Source organism: Mya arenaria, chromosome 4 (genome assembly GCF_026914265.1).
Source record: "Mya arenaria isolate MELC-2E11 chromosome 4, ASM2691426v1".
Classification (NCBI taxonomy): domain Eukaryota; kingdom Metazoa; phylum Mollusca; class Bivalvia; order Myida; family Myidae; genus Mya; species Mya arenaria.
This window is the reverse complement of record NC_069125.1, coordinates 34,062,793-34,085,429: the sequence shown is the minus strand read 5'-3', so window position 1 is coordinate 34,085,429 and position 22,637 is coordinate 34,062,793. Positions and strand designations below refer to the sequence as shown.

At 34.0% G+C, this 22,637-nt stretch overlaps 1 protein-coding gene across 7 annotated transcripts in view; it reads left to right on the top strand.

Moving 5' to 3' along the window:
- LOC128230286 (uncharacterized) overlaps nucleotides 1-20,265 on the top strand; it is a 34,083-nt gene extending 13,818 nt beyond the window's left edge. For 2 of the 7 annotated variants that reach the window (XM_052942427.1, XM_052942432.1), the window contains exons 3-15: nucleotides 43-114; nucleotides 405-535; nucleotides 1,674-1,776; nucleotides 2,308-2,423; nucleotides 3,244-3,316; nucleotides 8,240-8,404; nucleotides 9,372-9,416; nucleotides 11,645-11,882; nucleotides 12,687-12,853; nucleotides 14,544-14,634; nucleotides 15,399-15,531; nucleotides 16,573-16,599; nucleotides 18,525-20,265. In XM_052942427.1, the coding sequence (XP_052798387.1) occupies nucleotides 43-114; nucleotides 405-535; nucleotides 1,674-1,776; nucleotides 2,308-2,423; nucleotides 3,244-3,316; nucleotides 8,240-8,404; nucleotides 9,372-9,416; nucleotides 11,645-11,882; nucleotides 12,687-12,853; nucleotides 14,544-14,634; nucleotides 15,399-15,531; nucleotides 16,573-16,599; nucleotides 18,525-19,935 (2,772 nt within the window). In that variant the 3' untranslated portion in view covers nucleotides 19,936-20,265. Of the gene's footprint in view, nucleotides 1-42; nucleotides 115-404; nucleotides 536-1,673; nucleotides 1,777-2,307; nucleotides 2,424-3,243; nucleotides 3,317-6,245; nucleotides 6,770-8,239; nucleotides 8,405-9,371; nucleotides 9,417-11,644; nucleotides 11,883-12,686; nucleotides 12,854-14,543; nucleotides 14,635-15,398; nucleotides 15,532-16,572; nucleotides 16,600-18,524 lie in introns of those variants that run through there. The other 5 variants (XM_052942428.1, XM_052942431.1, XM_052942430.1 and 2 more) reach the window with 5 other exon arrangements.
- The last annotated feature ends 2,372 nt before the right edge of the window (nucleotides 20,266-22,637 follow it).

The following is a 22,637-nucleotide window of genomic DNA, read 5'->3' as shown; positions in this document are numbered from 1 at the left end:
TACAAAATATATATATACATGTATTTATACTGTTTCTTCCAGTTCCCAATCAGCCTGTTCAGAGACAACGTGACAGATGAGATTCAAGTGGAGGAAAATGGCCTTACTGTACAGGTAATGTCAGTCCATGATTTTGTTGTTTAAATGATTACTTCTGTCTGTGGTTACCTTGTAAAAATAATTTAATAGTTTTGATTTGATTTTTTTATATACCAATGGTTAATGGTTACTATATAAAAATAATTTTACGAAAATTACTGTTAAGTCAAAAAATTATTCCAATGGTAAACCTTTATTTATACATAATCCAGCATTTAAGAAGCATTTAAAATGTATCACTATAGAATTTATTTGATTAAGATTTAGAAATAAGATGCTAGTTACTGACATTCTTACTTGTGTAGGAGCTTCAAAAGATGCTGGAGTACAAACTGCTATACAAGGCCCTTCATCACACCCTGAACTCCCACACTGCCGACTGGAATACATGTGTGATACGCCGGGCAGCCGCTGTCCTCCAACACAAGGCCCTTAGGTAAGTCACTTAGTCAGGAGCTTTTGTACACGGTTGTTCATCACACCCTGAACTCCCACACTGCCGACTGGAATACATGTGTGATACGCCGGGCAGCAGCTGTCCTTCAACACAAGGCCCTTAGGTAAGTCACTTAGCCAGGAGCTGTTGTACACGGTTGTTCATCACATCCTGAACTCCCACACTGCCGACTGGAATACATGTGTGATATGGCGGGCTGTCACTGTCCTTCAACACAAGGCCCTTAGGTAAGTCACTTAGCCAAAAGCTGTTGTACACAGTTGTTCATCACACCCTGAACTCCCTCACTGCCAACTGGAATACATTTGTGATACGCTGGGCAGCCGCTGTCCTCCAACACAAGGCCCTTAGGTAAGTCACTTAGTCAGGAGCTGATATACAAGGCCCTTCATCACAACCTGAACTCCCACACTGCCGACTGGAATACATGTGTGATACGGCGGGCTGTCACTGTCCTTCAACACAAGGCCCTTAGGTAAGTCCCTTAGCCAAGAGCTGTTGTACACAGTTGTTCATCACACCCTGAACTCCCACACTGCCGACTGGAATACATGTGTGATACGCCGGGCAGCCGCTGTCCTTCAACACAAGGCCCTTAGGTAAGTCACTTAGTCAGGAGCTGATATACAAGGCCCTTCATCACACCCTGAACTCCCACACTGCCGACTGGAATACATGTGTGATACGGCGGGCTGTCACTGTCCTTCAACACAAGGCCCTTAGGTAAGTCACTTAGCCAAGAGCTGTTGTACACAGTTGTTCATCACACCCTGAACTCCCACACTGCCGACTGGAATACATGTGTGATACGCCGGGCAGCCGCTGTCCTTCAACACAAGGCCCTTAGGTAAGTCACTAAGTCATGAGCTGTTGTACACGGTTGTTCATCACACCTTGAACTTCCACACAGCCGGCTGGAATAACTGTGTAATATGCTGGGCAGCCCCTCGCCTCCAACACAAGGCCCTTAGGTATATCATATAGCCGGAAGATGCAGTACAAGGCAATGTGTCAGAAACATGACTGACATGAGTGCATTGTGTAGGAAATATGACTTACACATACATTGCATGTATATTGATAACTGGTATTACAAATAGAATTATATGTGTTGCAGGTATGAGGAGCTGTACAATGTGCGTCTGGGCTACCAGACCTATGAGGCGGGCGACATGAAGGGCATGGTCATACACCAACACACACTCATCAGGGCCCTCAAGGTTCGAATCAGGCAATGTGTTTCAGTGTAACTCATCTTGTTCTGCTGTTGTTTTTTTAAATACATAACAAATCCCTTTTTTCTAAAAATCATTTGCTTTCATTAGACAGATAATAATTTTACAGATTATCATTATATTTTACATACATGTAGACATATATCTGTTAGGTTATTCAAAATGTCTGTTTTAGGATGTTGCTGCTTTAGTAGTGTTTTAAAAAAAGGTCAGGTGACTGTTTCAGTAAAGACTTTAGTATTATTTTATCATACTGTCAATATTATCCTAATCTTAGTATCATGGTTTAATTATTTTGCCACACATTTGAGTGAATTGAACCTTAGCCAGTATTAAAAATAAACACAAATTTGAGGGGAAAAAAAATGTATTGTCAGTTGTGACGTTTTTACATACTTAACATAACTTAACATTATCAAATTTTTTATTGAAACGACCCAAGATTTCCAAACTGTCAATCTTTTCAGTCTTCTTTTAGATTCTGCAATTTACTATTATGGTTTGTGTATATTGTAGATGTGCAACTTAACGATATCGCCCCTGAAGCTGATGCACAGGATCAAACACAGCCGGGACAGCTTTGACGAACCAGGGAGAATCCAGCTGTATGAATTCATCGATCTGGTTCTATGGTATATTTTTTATTCATTCATAATTCATCTTTCTAGTACATTTGTGAAACAGTATGCCAGTTGTTCAGGGCTTTGTTAAAGTAAACAGCCTTGTTAACATCGTCATTTTTAACTTTCAAATCTTTACCGAACTGAAAGATTAATAAGTACACAAGTGATCTGCAGTACTTCAAACGAGCTGTTTAAATATATGAGCAGTTAAATTTAACAAAGTTCTGAACATTTGGCACAAGCTTTGATTCAGCCTATTTTAAGAAGTGTTGTTGTTTTTAAGCTTTTAGTAAAAAGTATTGGTAATTTTTATATGGGCATTTGTACTTAAAGTCATATATATGTGTAGGAAAAAAGTGCATAATGTTCGTTATGATGGATTTCGGTTACAACATGCAAGGGAGATAACAAGAAAAGTGGTTTGGTACTTTCAGTCTTTAAACTTTTAAGTTACCTCCCTTATTTGCAATATTTTTGTTAAACATATAAGAATATATTTCAGATAGTATGGCTGTCACTGATTAAAAAACAACTGAATTAGTTTATAAGCTAGTAGGTCAGTGTTTCAAAACTGGCAATATAGACATTGATTGTTTGTTGTAGAAAAAAATATTTAGTTTTTAAATATAATTTATACAATTTTGTATGTTGTATGTACCGCATCATTTTGACATCTATATCTCCATACACCTTACATTTAAACACTAGTCAGCAGTGGAAAGAACGACAAATGATGTCGCATATAATTTTAATATTTTGACTTTATACAATTTTGCCAAATCAACAGTACAGATACCATGGTTACCGGTCTCATATTCCTTCATTTTAGGGCAGAGATGTACAAAAGTTACGTCCCAGAGGGAACATACGGTCATTTTGAAATGGAAAACCAACTCTTCAAGGTAGAAAATGATTTTGATCACAGTCCTTTAAGGGGCACAAAAAAGGTTGATTAAGGTAAACAGATAAAAAAATAATAGCCTTTATATGTTTGTTTTGAAATTAATAGTTACATGACTACAAATTCAGAAATTAAAAGTTGCCTAAGATATTGCTGATATTATTTTATTTGCACACAAATCATCTGCTTTTTTTGTTTTGAACATTTAAATCAAATGAGTTAAACATTATTATGCTACAGTAAAACTGCGGTCATTCGAACAAGTGGTTGTTCGAGAACTGGCGGTCCCTCGAGGTCGGCGCTTGGTCCCGAACATTTTCCCTTCTATTTTCATATAAAATATACCTACGCTGCATCGAAACCTAAATATGTCGAGGAGTCGAGCAATATACTTGGTCCCAACTACACAAATCATGCACAAAACCTTATGGCTTCCTCAAGGTCATAATTTCACACTTTTTCCCCGAACGCATGTTCCAAAATAACAAACAATTGCTTGGTGTTAAAATTTTCGCAAATTGTAAATGACAGTTATAAGTCAATTTGAAGGTGTGAAAAAACGTTTATCACTGTTTACGTATAACCGCTAGTAGTTGATAAAGGCATTTGAGAAGATAATTATGAGGAGTTAATTGTGAGAAATGAAAATGAGTAAATAAAGTATGAATAAACACTACCATATCGATCCAACATCGGAATCTCTGAAAAGAATTCCTTCTTGTCACTTTGCTTTGCAATATGGCAATTTTGTAAAACTAAACATTTCTTTTTTTCATTTATTGATATTTCTTTTACTTTGATTTAGTATATGACATTGAACATATGAGCGATTAATTCCACAACGCAACACATAATCAGTGTCTTAGTAAACAGTCGGTTTGAAGACTTCAAACTTATAATACACTGAAAGATATTTCATAACAGACTGGAAAATTGAAATTCGGGTCGTTTGAAACATCGGTTCCCTCGAGGTTTTTGCTTGGTCCCCGGCGTCCTCGAGTGATCGCAGTTTTACTGAATATAATTAAAAGAATGTTTTTGCATTAACCCATGGGATGTTGTGGCCATTTAATAACTAATTAAAACTGCAAAATCAAAAACATATTGAAAGGATGTGAGTGATCTTAGAGAGTGGTGTAGTGGTATCTAGAAGGGATGTGCGATATTATAAATTAACCAATATATTTCGCAATTATATCAATATTTTCTCTAAATTATATGACACAATTTTTGCCTGTTTTGAATCTATTTAAATTCTTCCTGATAGATATTTTTTGGTTATTATGTCACAAAATGATCATTTTGTATACAGTATATGATTACAATAAATCTTTTCAGTAATTATGGTCTTCATCATAATTGTAGATAAATGTACAACATTATAAAAATGCAATGTCATCATGGAAGAATATGTAGATTCACTTTAACTATTTGTCTTCATTACGACTATACAAAAACAACACATTGATATAAATACAGCTTTTGGTATAGCATCTGAGAACAACCAGCTGTGACATACATATGTTACAAACATATAATATTCATACGATTAAATGAGTACTTTGTTGCATTTAAAAAGCTTTGCCAACCTTGAACTGAAATGAAAAATTGAAAATTTATGATCTAGGCTCGTCAAAGTCCAAAAGCTGAATGCCTTCCACACAGACTTTACCACTAAAATTCTTCTACATGCACAAATTACCCCGAGACCTGTCGGAGACTAAAATTAACAAGGGAAATCAATTTTTCCCTGATTCGCTAACTCAAACTAGGATAATAATATTTCACTACATATCATATTAAAAAGGTTCTCAAATTGGAAACAAATTAGTCAATTTTCATGCATTATCTGTTTTTAGTTTCAAACTATATAACGTGGTATACCATAGGCACTGATGAATATCGTGATATACCACAATATGATTTGCCAATACAGTCCCTCCCTAGTTACTGGGTGTTGGCCTCTCACAGAAGAGGTTGTGTGTTTTTTTGTAATCTTTGTATAATCTACTGATTTCTCTGTGATTGCAAATTTCTTTGGTGTTGATATAAATTGTAGCAAATTCATTTGTTGTTGTAATGAATTTTGAATTTTATTGTATTTCTTTAAAGCTGCACTGTCACAGATTGTCAGCTTTGACTCTTTTATTTTTTTTGTCACAGCATCGGCTTTTTTTGGTATCACTGCCTTCGATTAAGTCATATTAGATAACTCACAATAGAACAGATCTCAATTGTTTGGGAAATTGCCGAAACTATCATTTTTCTTCAGACTGTTAGTAACGCCTTTAGCCAACTGTTAGTTACGCCTTTAGCCATAGAACATCAACCGTAAAATTGATAAACTGCAATTAGCTCTTTTGTCAGCAGTCTTATATCACTGGTTTCCAGTCAATTACGCAAAAATTGGCTCTTTTAAAGATAACAAAATTAAAACAAGCTGTCAAAATGATCAATCTGTGAGAGTGCAGCTTTAAATAGAATTTATACCATGCTCCGATTCTGTTTTGAGAACTACCGGTATATCATTGTTATACTTACGGGTAAATTTTAAAATGATAGTCTGTTAATGTTCAATTATATCCAGTAGTTTAAAATAGTATTGATACAACAATAATGCTGTGTCAGATAGATTTGGCAGATAAAAGTATATATAAAATACAAATAACTGATCATATTGATTGGAGTTACTGCTACATCTGTGACCTTTTGTACAGTATCATATACCCCGTATATTTTGACAATAGATATATTAATTCATGATCAAAATATTGGACACTCGTCAATACAATGTTTAATAAAGTCATTGTAAATTTTTATGTTTTAGAAAACCGAGTTGTTTAATGGCAATGTGGTATTTAAATTAATTTGGATATAATTAGCTAACATTTTATTCAGCTGTAGAAGACTTTTTTCCACAATTGATAAATAGTGCACCTTTCAACATTTGTTTGCACAAAATATGATATTATGTTTGAAAAACTGATTTAATAGTTCAAACACTTTGCCTTAAGAATTTAGAACAGATAATTACAGGGAACGAAGCCACAAACTGAGCAAGATAAATAAATTGGGCTGTGTCCTTTTCATATAAATATTTGCTCTGAAAAATTTGTTCAAAATTTACAAATGTTGTATTAAATATAATTGATACCTTTGCCGAAATTTAGGCGTGAAAGGCTAAAAGTCTGTGTTTTACTGTGTTATTAAAATGAAAAGTTCACATAATTGAAATGTTGGACCAAAAAATAGAAGGGACTTTCGGATATAAAGCAAGCACTGAAATAGGAATGGGACAGATGGGTTTTTTAATGTATTTTTTTAAATCCATTTGAGATTTAAAATGAGTGCCAAGTCAAAGAATTCGATACGAGGAATAAAACAAAAATGTGTCGTTAATACATATGAGCAGAGAATTCCTACAAATCTTACTTTGGATGTACCAACCCATCAGGTGGGTCATATTGTAAATCCCAGGGGTGTGGGGCGGTATTCATAAAGCTTCTTAAGTCATTTCAGAACTTAAGTCACTTTCCTTATTCAAGTATCCCTTTAGTCATGTTAAATTTCAAATAAAGAATTTTTAAAACTCAATGTTTTCATTGACCTTATTTTAAAAAAAAGTTGTTGTTTTTACTTCTTTAATTTATGAAAATGGCAACACATTGATACTTTTGCTTCATATCTTCTGTGTTCATTTTAATAACTGGATAAAAGTTAAAATAACACAAATATGTTGCAAGATAACGAAAATATGACTCTAAGATAATTTCAATTTACGACTAAGATTTTCTGAATTGAAACATCATTAGAAAGAATTTAAGTCATTGTAATAATAAGTCAGCTGAATTGTGGAGGTATGTCATAGTGTCATTGTATGTGGGTAGTGAGTGCAGAAATGTTATGGTTATTAGTCATAGTTTAGTTACCATTAATAATTTAAAGATATTGGCATAAAAACTGGTACATACATCCACTTTCACAATATAAGCCCAAAAGTTTACTTTTAAGTCATAATTCTGGCTCAATAATACATTTGTCTTGTGATAGACCGATAAAAACAGACGAATATTGGCATCAACTTGCAGTGCTTTTGTTAAACTTGTTTTATAGATATTTTGCTTAGTCCTCCCATTGCTATCCAAACAACCATATTTTATAAGAATGACAAACGTTGTTGTTTGGGCGGGCGGGTGACCGGGCGGCGTCAAACTCACCTATGAAACTGAATAATTTTAGTAAGGGTTGACATATCTTGACCAAACTTGGTCTATAGGAAGAGTTTATGGATACCTTTCATGGGATTGTGTTTGGGGTCCCTAGAGTCAAGGCCAAGGTCACTTTACTAAAAATAGAAAAACGGTTGACACTGAATAACTTTAGTTAGGGTTGACATATCTTGACCAAACTTGGTCTATAGAAAGAGTTTATGGATAACTTTCATGGGATTGCTTTTGGGGTCCCTATGGTAAAGGTTACTTTTACTTAAAATAGAAAAACAGACACAGGCTGAAGTTCTTCTGTCAATCATTGAAAACCTGGTTTCGTCGCATTGCTGCGTTTCTTGTTTATTTTAATTAAGTAAGCAAGTTAGTAAGTAAGTAAGTAAGCTGTTTATTATTGTAACATGTGCAATTACAATACATATTTACCAAAGGTTGCATCCGACCCGATGGGTCTATAAGTCAACAAAGCTGAGAATATTTTGTTTATACATGATATACATATAACGTCGCATTATTATGTAATATAAAAATATCATTTGTACCAATTATTTCAATGTTGACATTTATTCATTAGGAATATAAAAATTATAAAATTTTGTCATTTCAAGTATGCACTAATAGTCGATTTTGACAGTTTTCGAGGATATAAGGACATTAGAGTGTCTAATTTAAATATTTGTTCATTTTCTATCCACCAGCTAACAGACTTTGACAAGCTCCTGTCGCACCATGATGAGCGCATGGCCAAGCGCCTGGATGCCCAGTACTTGCATGAAGAATGGGAATTTCCTGAGACGAAGGTCAGCCGGAACAGAAAGTTCAATGACACCACAGTTGTCTGTGGGGACTCCAGGGTGGAGACGGTATGTTTGTTGTTTTAATGTTTTGAGTGCCGGATGAGCTTGCAAAAAGTATAAGCTTGTCTGGGTTTTTTGAAGAAAACAGTGTGTGTTTTGTGATAGCCTTGGTGTCGTACTGCAAAATCTTTAACTTTGGCAACTGTTCAAGATATTTGAATGGAACTTGGTACAAATGTTGCCAGAGACAATAAGCATCTGTACAGCAAAGCTCATCAAGTTTTAATTATTGTCGAGTAATTCCCTATCGTTCGAATGAAAAACAACACAGACGAGTGTTGGCGTTCACTCCGCAGCGCGCTTATTTATTTAAAGCTTTAAAATCTGTTGAATTCTACTACTGAATATACATAAGCATGTTTTCAACATTGGTTCCTGTAAATACCATTCTGCTTTTAATGTAAACCTTCATCCCCAGTTATTATCAGAAACTCCATCTTGTTCATACCATCTTTAAAGGGACTAGACACCAGAGGATGGAATTGCACGGAAAAAAAGAAAATTGTCAAAAACTTACATAAAATTGATATCATTGTGATGACCCCATTGAATCTTTCTTACTGATGTATTACATCTACATATAACGTATAACGTCTCATGCATCTTTCGCAGTTTTTGCGTATTTTTCCAATTTGAAATATACATTGGGTGTCTTCCATGTAAATAACAGTAAATTTAAAAATAGCATCAGTATATGTATCTGTACTTATCAAGTAACTTTCACATGCTGAATAATTATATACACTATAAACTGGGAATTTGTTATTTGCGCTATTTTTAAATGGGTAAACTCAGCTGAGACAGCAACAAAATCACGTTTAATCATGTAAAGTGATGTATGATCGACCTCATACTAGCTTGTATTGGCAATTCTAGGCTGTTTTTAGGAAATGCTGTCTTTGCCGATTTTGGGACCATCTGGTGTCCAGTCCCTTTAATAACATTGCCTCAATATGAAATGCTTTGTTCACAGGATACATGCTTGTCAGATTATTATTTGCATCGGAAGAATTCTGTGGTATGGCTGCTTGTGTGTCACATATTGCTAGATAAAATATAACTAAAAATACAATGATTATCTCTGGTAACTTTATTGTATTCTGTTATTTGGTACCTTAATACAACAAAAGTTATGACTTGGAAATTTAAAGAGAGGAAATCAAATTCATTATACCCTAAGAAAGTAACTGAGGGCTATTCATTAGTTGATTCTGTCACATCCCGTCCCACCCCCAAAAACCCATGTGTTCTTTTAAAATTATTCATGAAACTTCACAGGAAAGGTGGTCAGCATGGGAAACTGAGAACCTGCAATTTGTGTGACATTTTACTTATTCTTACAAGAGTTATGGCCCTTGACTTATTAAAGATGGTTTGAAAAATACCATTCCAGTGTACAGTCATGTTATTGGAGTGTTCATCACTTCTTCAATAGTCCTATTTGAGTTGACTTTTCTCCAAACCAATTGGTCAAGCATTATTATGACTGCTAAAAATTTATGTGACATAGACTAATTTACCTATCAATATCTTGTCCCATTAGAAGGGTAGGATTTCGACCAAAAACCTTTGAGCATCCAATGTACTAAGAACAGATGAAAGTCCTTTTGTTACCAGTACCATACAACCAACTTTGAATAAAGATTCTTGTATCTTGTATTTTGATCATGCATTTTGCTAAAAGTGTTATTGCCTTTACTCTAACAGTAAACATTTCCTGTAGAAATATTTAATAGTTTGAACTTTGAATGAATGGCATTATATGGGCCACGACACATGTTTTTGTCTTCAGACAAAATTGTTAACGTTTTAAATTAAGTTCAATTGAAAAAATGTTGAAATATGATGGTTTTGTATTCATTCAATTTTATGCTCAACCATTTGTTTAGTAAATATAGTACAGTCTTTTGGCATAAATTAATTGCTAGTCATTAAATTTGTTTTCATAGCAATGAATAATTAAATGACACTATTTTGCTTAAATTTCCAACTTAGCATATAAAAGCAGTTTGATCTTTATAATAAAAAGAAGCATATTGACAATGTCTTATTTGACATTGCATATAGATGATAGATTAAAGTGTGGTCATTTCATACATAATTTATTTAACAAGTTTTGTAAAATAGATAAACAAAATAGCCATGGCGAGCTTTTCTTAAATTTAAGTTTTAAAATGAGTATAATAAGTTTCGTATTGAATGACCATAAATAAGAGATTCTATTAATATAATAAATACTTCTGTGCGCTATTCTATTTATAGCGCTAAATACATAATGTTGCTATAAAGAGCGGCCATTTTCAGTGCTATCTACATGTATTAATGAAATAGCATCACACTTTTGGATAATAATTACACTAATAAAATATAATGACATTATTGCATCATGGTCACGTCTTTTATGATATTTAAAAAAAGAATCTGATTCAGCTAAAACTAGTTCAAGAGAAATATTATTCAATTACAAGATTGCAAATAGAAATTCCATTCAGCTACAGCATCATACTGGAGGCGCCAAATCATGTCTTCTGTTTAACAACAGCCTATCATGTTCATTTTGTCATATATTTCCTGAAATATAAATAAACATAAATATTTATTAAAATTGGTTTAAGAAAATTTTGTCGAAAGACCAAAAATCATGGGTCGTGGCTCATATATAATGTTGATTCTGTTTGAAATAATGAATATTTTACAAGTATTTGTGGCTAGTAAAACTGTGATGCTTTTTTGATTGCTTGATTTATATTAATGTGTTTCTGTTTGAAAATAGATCATTTATTGATCAATATTCTGTTGCAGCAGAATGCTAATTGACAATTCTTTGTGTTTTATTTATCACTTTGTTCCAAACGCTGATGATAATTTTGATTTGATAACTTTGTCTACTTGTAAGCTTGTCAAGGTCAAGTTACGGTCATAGCCTTAGTGACATTGTCGCAAGCAGTGTCCACTTTAAACATGGCCATAACACAAGAAAACATACAAAATATTAAAATGTTGCCAGACACAATACGCAATCATACAAGGCCCATAACTCTGAGTAATTGTTCAGTTATTCCCCTTTTTGAACTGAAAAAACAACAGACATACTCCGCGGCACTTTTGTATATCTAACTGCTCCTATTGGAAATATTATTTGAACTTTTTTATTTGGTTTTTATTTCTTAGGATTAAGATTTCTTTTTACAATATAATGTCTGTCATAAGTCTTTGCTTTACACTTTCTTATATTTTCCTCTCCAGGCGTGTTACCAAAAGAAGAGTTACCGAGACCTGCGTTCGGAAGTTGTCCGCTCTGAGAAGACGGTCCACTGTGTGAAGGGTGGGTATGTGCGGGAGCGGCCTGTGACGGCCCCAAACCTTGGACGCTACAACACCCGGACTCTTGAGGAGATGAAGAGACGGGAGTCGGCGCGAGCCCAAACTGCCCTCTCTATGAGGCTTGACAGTCTTCTACAGAGGGTCTACACCAAAGACAAGGGTGAGGTCGCACTATTGGGTTGTATACATACTTTAGAAAACTTCTGTGTAGGAACTTAAGACATGACATCTCCGGAATCAATGTTAGGCTTTGAGACCCTTATAGTATTTATTTTTTTTGAACAAAAGTTCTACTGTTAATATATCGCAGATAGTTTGAAAAATTTAAGAGGTAATTTTTATTTTTTTATTTTGAAACAAATGTTTTTATTGGTTACATAAGACGCAGCTAGTTTGAAAAATTTAAAAAGTAATATTTTTTTTATTTATTACATAAGATGAAAGTAGTTTGAATTTTCAAATAAAACTTTCAATTCAACAATATTTAACTAATCTTCTTGATCTTACATTATCTGGGTAAGACCATTGGTCTAAAACCACAAAACATAAGCATGTTGACATTATAAATGTTATGTTTAGGATTTGCTGTACTGCCATGTATGATGTTGTTTTTACACATAAGGAATAAATTAATTTTACACTTTAATTCATTTCAGTGGCATACTTATTCTCTGATTAGCTGGAATACATTTTTAGGTTAAGTGTGTCTGAATATCATTGACACTTCAAAACTTTTGGTCTGGATTAACATTAACTAGAGAAATCTATAAAAATAATGCTTTGATGCGCCTTTTCAAAGCAAGAAACTATCGGAAAAGTTGGTTCCAATATCCAAAGGAGAAAATATTTTAGTCAGAAAAAATTGTCTAAATGGCAATAATGAAATAAAAGGTTGGAAAAAAAAAGGTCAGGATAATGGAAACATTTACATGTTAGTTATTATGACTTTCTCCATTAAACAAAGAACACTGTTTCATGGTACCAGATGGGGACATCAAGCCAGTGGACCTGACAGACCGTCCACAGATAACTGGGATCCAGAGGACGGAGACACCCCAGGTTGTCACAGAAACGGAACTGGACGAAACTCAGAGATATCTCGAGAGACTGCTCTTTGACATTGAAACTGAGGTGAGTGGGGAGGTTGGTGGAATAGCAGTAGGGAGATTACTTAAGACATTGCAAATGACCTATTTTAGGTATTGTCATAGCCTTTGCGTCGTTGTTGACATTCAAATATATTAACCTTGGCCATTACTAAAAAAATAGTTCAGTCAAAACCCGTTGGCTCGATATTGCTTGGCTTGATTTTCTTGTTGGCTTGAACAGGATATAAAGGATCAATTTTGTTTTGCTCTTTGTAAGCATTCCCGTTTGGCTTGATATTTGTTAGGTTTGAAGTATTTTGATCAGTCCCTTGGTTATCAAGCCAATGTGTTTCAACTGTATCTATAAAGATATTGAAATGAAACTTAGTACACATGTTGCATGGGACAATAAACACACATGAACAAACTTAACACACAGGCTCTTTACTCTCATTTTAATAATTGTTGATGTTGATGCCAAGGTGCTCATGTTTATTTGTCAACAAAAATGCAGATAAGGATCGAAAAATAATTTATTAAGATGAATACACAAGAGTTCAAGAGATCCCTTCTTCTATAATTTCTTTCTTTATAACACAAATTTCCATGAATGCCATGTTCATGTTATTGATAAATTACAAAATTGAAGGTTGCAATTCGACATTGACACAGTTTTCAAGTTTCATTATTGACCAATTTCATGAATTCAGTTAATTTAATGTTTTATACTTTCAAAGAGAAACGTGACCGAATTCATTAAAATGTTTTCTTTTTTTCCCTTTTGAAAAACTGCTTCATGATTTGTGTATTGATAAATAGCATTTATTAGTGATTTGTCTTTTATTGACTTTTTTGTATTGATTTATATCTTGTTTCATGTCAAAGACTTATTTATTAACAACAATTAGGAAAGGTTTCTCCCGCTGTTATATTATGAAAGCCTTTGATACGATCTTAATGAGGTTATATGATACCAATTCATAAATATTGATGTATAAGGCCGTACCAAATTTATTATTTGTTTGGTTTCAGGTTGTTATTTAAAAACCTTCCTACCTATTAGAATAAAACATAGGGTCTTGAAAAAACAACATCGCCTATTATTTTGCCATAAAAGTTTTTTTATTTTTATTTTATTCCTACTTTCTATGCAACATTTCTGAAGTCAGCCTGCATTTAAACTAAATGATAAAGTCATATACATTTGAAAGCCATGTCTGACAAGATAGTTAACTTCTTATAGTAAGTTCTATAATTTTTGACATCTTTTTTATTACTAGCTCCTAAATATGGTCATTTGGGCTCAATTTTTGATTATTTTTTATTTTATTTTTCAAAAGGCCAAATCCTACCTGTTAAAATACACTAAGCATAGAATCAATTTGCATGGCCTATACTAGAAGGCCTCCTATAAAAACTTCTCTGCCTTCAGTTTTGAAGGTGACTTAGTCAAGGACTGTTGTGTACAGCAGACTTCTGGCGATTAACAAAGAACTTGTTTGAAAATAAGTGAAATAAATATTGTTTTAGAAACTATGAACTATTGATACATGAGATTAGATTTTGTTTGAAAAAATTTCAATGATATTTTTAAGTGGATAAAGAAACTTGAATTAATTGGAGAATCAACAAAAAACATTAATATGAAAATTTCCTTATTGCTTACTCAAGAGTTTTTGTGTAAAATCTGTCAATTAAGTGGAATAACTGACAGTTACTAATATTGCATTTAGGCTGGAAGACATGAGATAAATCGTGACACGGAGATGGAGGGCTACATTCCCAAATACAAGGTCAAGAAGGACCTGGAGAATATACGGAAAGGTACGTCAAGTGGTATAATTTGCATTGTTGGTAAACAAAATTGCGGTGATTTGGTTTCCATTAGATGTTAAAAATTGTATTAGAAATTGAATTGTGAAAATTTTGTGAGAATTAATAACTGAGCAGCAGTCAACAATTGGCATATAGTTCAGAACTTTGTTAAAGTTAACAATGTTATTTACTGTATTTGATGATCTGATCATATAGTTAAATATAAACAAGCAAAGATGAAACAGTTGGCATTTACTTTGAAAGTTAACAACCGTTACGATGATGTTAACATTGTTATTATAAACCTTGACAGTTCAAATGTTAAATAAAATTCATAATACATAGTTGAGTTATGTATCGAGGGGTGAATGTGAAAAGTGACATTAAATAAACTTTTACGAAGAAGCACTCTCTTAAAACAAACAAAAAACAATATATAGTACAAAAAAACAACATTTGGCCGATTTTTCACAACCATAATTATCACCGTTGATAACGTCACCATTTAAATTCAAACCTTTCAAATCTTTACTGCTCATGAAATTTAATGGATACACTTGTGATCTGCAGTATTTCTTACAAGATTTCAGACAACTGTTGCAGCTGTACTTGTTTTATTCAAATATATGAGCACATCGTAAAATATTTCAAGTTGAAATGTTAACAACGATTTTGTTAATCACTTATTAACTTTTACCAAGTTCTGGACAATTGGCCCAATTTCACATATAAACAAGTACAATCATTTACAAGTATTAAAATTTCTTTTTCAGCCTCTGCCTGGCGGGAAAACCCACCACCCAGCCGACCACACAAAAAGTACCGAGACCCAAACTTCGCTGTTGATAGTCTTGCATACCCCGTCCCTCGCTTGCCCCCAAGCCATGCTAGGAAATGTGATGCCAGGTATGAGAATTCTCACACAAAAGACCGTTTCAAATATGTTTTATGGCTGGCTACTCAATTGGTTCTTATGAGCTTGTATTATTTTCAAAAATATATAGTCATATTATTTTCACAGCCTTGTTGTCATTCTATGCATCGGCTGCTTCGGCATGCAGAAACTAAAAAACTGTTCAAGATATTCATATGAAACTTGGCACCTATGTTACCAGTGACAATCCACACATGCATAGCAATACCTATAACTCGGGCTTGAATTGTTGTTGAGTGAGGCTCCATTTTTATTGACAAATCGACAACTGGCACTGGCATTCACTCCATCACAAATGACTCTTGTATTCAATAAGGAATCGTTAAGGGATTTCCTCATCCATATAGCAAAAAAACAGCCATTAATATTGATATAATTGCATGCAAAATTCTGATGCCTACTATTAAAATTTAATCTGTCTTTATTCACAAAACTGACTTCAGGGTCATCTTACCAACGGGCAACAAAATATCTAAGATCTTAAAATTCTGTTGAATGCTTAAGCTAAAGTCAGAAATAAATATAAGTTTTAACTTGCAAATTCAAATGTTTACATTCGCCTTGTCCTTTGTCTAGATTGACTTTTATATTGTTTAACACGCAAGGCGTAATGACACAATCAATGGAGTTTGCTCGCTTGCCTTCCTGCATTCATACAGCATATACACAAGAAAAATTGTGAACAATTCTTGAATAAACCTACTGCAACATTTCCAGCTTAACAGTTTTTTTCCATTTTTATTTATCATTACCACCAAAAATAAATGGTTTGAAAATTGCTTGTACGATAATTATGCTCGTTGATAAGATCTCCCTATTGTTCTTAACTTTGACCAGAAACATCAAGTGTATTTGTGATCAATTTCATGCTTTATTTTCTTAGTGAATTGTTGTATTATTTTAGTTGTATCTCCTTTATCTTAAACAACTACATGCACAAATACTATATTGGAAGTTATGTTGTTAGCATTTCTGTTAAAATTAATTGGAAATATAAATTAAAAATACTTTAGAGAAAGTCAGCGGCGTCTTCAAAATATGTAAGTAGCAGGTGAAGTGGGCACAGTCTAGTTTGAAAACTTCTTTGAGCAGTCTTTCATAAACAAAATCATCTCCTTAAAAGACAATACAAATATGCATATGTAGTGTAGGAAATAACTGATAGTTAATGCCCCAAAATCATTTCCAAATGTGTTGCTTGTGAGAAACATAAATAATTTGTCTAGTAAAGGTCACCATGACCTTGACTTTGTTATACTGATCTCAAAATAAATAGGGGTCATATACAGACCATGACCAATGTGCATACCAAGTTTGAAGACTCCATACCAAGTTGTTCAAAATTAATGATTTGACCTCTGACCTATTGACCACAAACTCAGTAGGAGTCATCTTCTGACCATGACCAAGCGCATGTCAAGTTTGTTGGTTCTAAACCAAATCATTCAAAAGTATTGGTCTGTGACAAAAGTGCTCAAGTGTTTCTAGTAAAGGCAATCATGACCTATTGACCTCAAAATTAATAGGGATCATCTAAAACAAAACAATAAGGTGACAATGATGTAGATGACCATGCTGACAATGATGACAACACCAGACTAAATAAGCATAGGCCACGCAATAAGGTGTTTTATAAGTTATTGTAGTTTTAACATCTAATTTAGCTTTTTGATTTTATTTACCCAGAGTTCATGTCTTTGTCAGATTATTTCTAACAGTCCATGTAAATTAGATGATGGTGAAAACTAAAATGAGGGAAGGATTTAGTACTAAATCTTTGCAAAAGTTTTCTTTATCCCAGTTAAACCCGCCAGTTTTATATTGTGGCTTCTTTGTCAAAGACATCTATTGAGGGGTTTCATTTTGGTGGCCAATTTCTGCCTTTTTGTGTGGTAAATCTGCCACATGGAAGGCTAAAAATGAGTAATTGTTTCTCTTTTACAAAAACACAAAATGGCAGAAATCAGCCATCAAAGTGCTCCAAATAGAATTAAGTGCAGACACAACTGTCAAGTGATCTAAACTATTTATACCAAAGAGATATTTTGTGTTTTTTTATATTATCCCTTATCTTCATACTTTTATTAGATGTTAAATCAGTTTTTACATTGCTTTCTTATTAGAATTCCCAATCTCGATGTCTTTATAGTTTTCATCTCAGCCTCTTTCTTAAACAAATTCTATTACCGTAGTTCAGAGATCGTATTGCTATCTTTTCCCACCTTTATTAAAATGTCTCCACAGAAATGAGATGGAAAGTGGGTTCTTAATGTAATTATTGATCATCATTTTCTTGTAATTTCAAAGTGTTTCCTTATATGTTTCACAAGCTTTGCATACATAACCATTTTGCAATTATGTCGTCAAGTTGTCTTTGCCGCAATTGTTGTAATGTTTTGCTCTTTCTGTTGTTTAAGTTAGAACTTAAAAAAAAGTTAGCGAGATATAGACTAAGTCGTAATAATACGATTATTTGACCTTAAATGTATACAAATCTTGAGATGAAACAATAACTATACTCTCTATAGACTTTCTCAAGGGACTCATTCATGTTTAAAGGATTAGACATAAAAATGTTTATGTGTAAAATAAGAACTCATTTTTTGATAATTTTTATATAAAATATGACAGAAATTTTAGTAATGTAGTATTAAAGATTAAATAAAACCTGGGATTTACACTATTCTTTTCATATACATATCTGCCAGTTCCTGTTTAGTGTTTGTTCATAAAAGTTGGTAAATTAACTAATTTTTAACAAAGTTTAAAAAAATCATTGCCAACATCAAATCTGTGAGTGTGTCCCTTTAAAACAGTCTCTATATAATCTAACAGTTATTCCATTACAGAAAGTAAGTCAGTCAAAAAGAATGGTCTTCAAAGTTACTTGTATTTGTTTAAATATTTATATGTATTTATTACTTTATATAAAATTAATTTATAATAATTCATATGTCTTTCCCAGATTCAGAGGCTGGTATGATGTCCGCTCAAAGCGAGGGTCCCACTACATCCTCATTTCCCAGTTTCTAGCCAACACACCCAAGGGCGAGCTATTCAGGAAAATGATGAACTTGTCTGATGCTCAAATCAAGAAACTGCACAGTCACTTCCTCTACAGACAGACAAAGGCAGGTGAGACTGACAAGCGACCAGTCACCGCTCCAGCAGTTATGTCCATACAGGAAAACCAGTCTATAATGAGGAAGGGAGACCACTCTGATCATGTTACAATAGGGGAGGTCACTGAAATACTTGTGCCAACTGAAGAGGATGAGGAGGAGGTGGAGGAAGGTGATCAAGAATATATGGACAATGATAGAGGAGACATGAGTAGGATCAGTGGGAGTACTGGAAGTGCTGGAAGAAGTAGGAGTAGCAGTAAATATTCTAGAAGTCCGGATTCAGGTGTCGAAAACATGAATTACTCCTATGATACATCTAATACCTCAATCAGTGATAAGATTAAAAACCTGTCTCTGGATCAACGAAACAAAGTTGTAACAAGTGTGAATAAACCTAGACCATATTCAGCACATGACGACAGACAAGAAGAAACTCTAAAGAATGAAAACATTGCTGAAAATGGTGGAGAAGAGCATCCAAGGTCCAAGTCAGCTCCGGGTGATAGAGGCCAAATAGAGGAAGTGGAAGACATAGCGCCAACACCGTATATGGAGCACAGCAAGCCACGCACTGTGCATGTGGGAAGCATGGGCAAGATCACACTGTTGGAGAGTATCTCAGAGGCCAAGTTCTGGGAGAACCACATTCATGGGAACAAACCAAAGGTGCCGAATGTTAAGGAAGAGCAGGACAGTGTTAAAGATAGTGGAACTGAGAGTGCTATAGATGAAGTTGAGGCGGAGACACATGTAGCGGTTGAACAAATCCCTGACACTGATGTTATTCATGCAGTTGAATGGGAGAATAGAGATAATTCTAGTCCAAATACACAGAAAAATCCAAAGAGAAAAGAAACTTTAGGTAATGTAGATGCAGAGTTTATTTCTATGCTGCTCGAGGAGGAGAAACGAAGGAGAAGGAAGAGGATGCCAAAGCGGCCGAGCGTTTTTGTCTCTGCAGTAAAACCATGGCAACAGAAGCCCAGTCTGCCCGGCAACCGACCCAGGCCCAGCATGGCATATACCAACATTACCTCAAAGGCAATGACGAACACTGGCCCCAGTACAGAACAAAACACTACCAGTCAGTGTGAACAGACATCTATCTCTTTAGTAAATATTTCTAAATCTAAACAATTGCATTTAAAGAAACAAAAGCAGTCTCAATCTTTGAATAAGTATGATGGACTTGTTAAAAGATTGGGCGACAATATGACTCCATATATGAAAACTTTAATGTTAGAGTCTTAACTATTCACTTTTTAGTCCTATATCAAATTTTGATTTTAATGTAATATTCACAATGTTTGCTGTGAGAGAAATGTTAAGCAGTTACCGTGGAAAAATACTTAACTGACCAGTTTGTTTTGTATTCATGTTAAATTTTACTTCTTTAGGAGTCTTTAAAGACAAGCATATATTTAACTCACTTCTGTAATTTATTTACACTCATCCAATTACTACAATATTTAGTATTTTTGTCACAGAAAGAGGCAAATGCCCCTCAATTGATATTGTTACACATTCAGTTATATGTATTATGTTGTTTGAGAATGAACGCCAATAAATTGGTAAAAATCATTTATGTGTACATATTGTTTAACATTATCTGTTTGTGGTGCACAAGCAGTGTGAAAGGGACTAGAAACAAGATGATACAATTGCATGTATTAAAGAAAATTGTCAAAAACTTACATAAAATTGACATCGTTGTGTACAATGCATTGAATCTTACTGATGTATCACATCGCTTACGAAACATGCATCTTCAACATATTTTGAGCATTTTTCCAATTCTAAATTTACCATGGTTGTCTACCACCTAAATCCCATAAGTTTAAAAATACTGTCTGCATATTTATCTGTACTTATAAACAGATATAATTTAAACTGGAAAACCATATAGCGCTATTTTTAACAGGTAAACGCAGATGAGACAGCAACGTGAGTGTTGCATTTTAAGGAATGAATTGCGGGCTTGATGTCATTATCGGGGTATGAACGCAATTGGGCTGGTCAAAGTGTGTGGAGTCCGAAGGACTCCACAAGTACTTTGACCAGCCCAATTGTGTTCATATCCCCGATAATGACATCAAGCCCGCAATTCATTACTTATATTTACACCAATAGTTCATTATTTCATTCAAGAATTGTTAAAAAAACTTAATTTCATTTAAAAAAAAATCTTTTCAGTAACCCATTCCTACCCATTCTGTAAATAGAACGACCCGACTCTAACCGGAAGCATTTTTTTCAAATGACGTCACAATATCGCGGGAAAAGATCAACCACTTGAAATCACTTTTAAACGTAAAATTCAAACAGTTATGGCAACTACACATTTAAAATTAAAAAAACTAACACTTTCTAAAATGTTGATTTATATTTTACGGGACCTTCTGCGCAATACAAACAATAACAAGATAAATATTTTTCATGTATATTGTTATGCAATGAATTGCGTTCCGAACATATCCGAAGATGTTGCGTTCATCGATTGATGAACGCAATTGCCGAAATGACGTTCATTTAAGGAATGGAAGTTGAGGTGTAAATATTATTATTTTAAGCATGTAAAGTGATGTTTCATTAGCCTAGTAGCTTGCATCAACAATTTTAAGGTTGTTATGATGGAGTACTGCATTTGCCAATTTTTTGACCATCTGGTGTCTAGCCCCTATAACAGATAAAATGCGATAGGTTTTATGGTTGAATTGAATATATATTCCCTATCATTCCCCGTCAAACATACACATTCACACATGAAGTAGTGATGACTATAATATCCTCTTTTTTGGGTGAAAATGTGAGATTTTGCAATAGCTATTGTGTCATGATTTTCGGCAGTATTAAAACACAAAGATTTAAAGATGTTCAGATTTCAAAGTTTCATATGTTCAGTTTCTGTTGTTACAAAATCAAGGAAAAACCCAAATCCAGTATTGTCCATGACAAAAATTGACTGATGTAAAAATAAAATGATACTATACCTTAATAATGATATAAATCCATTTGTCAAGCTGTTTAGGCTTGCTTCAAGGCAGTTATATTATTTTAAAGCAGAGTAAACAGTCTCCCATGCTCCACCCACTTTTTTTAAATATTTTTACAAGTATTTGAAAATTGACTGACTCTGTAGTATGTCTATACTTTTCAGCAGATTATTCAATAATAAAATTGTCAATATTTGTGGAAACATTGTTGCATTGCGGCAGCCACTTCTTGTAAAAGTTAATACACTGTTGATGTCATAAAAATGATGTCTGGGTCTGTATTCAATGATCAACCACCTTAGATTTTACTTAATTTCAAAATTAGATTCCATATGTTTTGTTTGGACTGTAAAAATAACTGACCAATGGACAGAATGGAACACTGAGGTGTGTCTTACAGGGATGATAACAGAGCCAAGTTGCCAATCCTGAAAATGTCTGTGTGGGGTTCAGGGGGCTGCCCAAGGCCCCCGATGGGTCCAGGGCAAAGCCCTGGTGAGGGGACAAGGGGGGCGAAGCCCCCCGAAGCTTTCCGTATTTCAGGGATTCTAATACCCTTTTTTGCCTTAGAATAGTGTTCATGGAGTACACCTTTCGGTTTGGTAGATATAATTATGTTCAACACGAGACATCCACAATCAGAACAATCATCAGGAATCTTAGCAGTGAAGTTTAACACCTTTGTCTTTAAACAAAGTTAAATTTACTTTTTTTACCTTAAGTCACAGGCATTAGACATGTACCTGACATTTTGGTTCAGTTGTCCACTTCCCATAAAACTCAACTGGCTATGATCAAATGCCTGTGTATGAACAGTCTACACTGTGGGATGTTTGATTTATAATAATGAACAACATATCGATTATCATGCTTGCAAATGTTCAAACTCACCTTTCGTACCCATATTGTTCGAACTGAGCTCGATTCGCTCCCTGTACCCCTCCCCCCTAGAAAAAAACT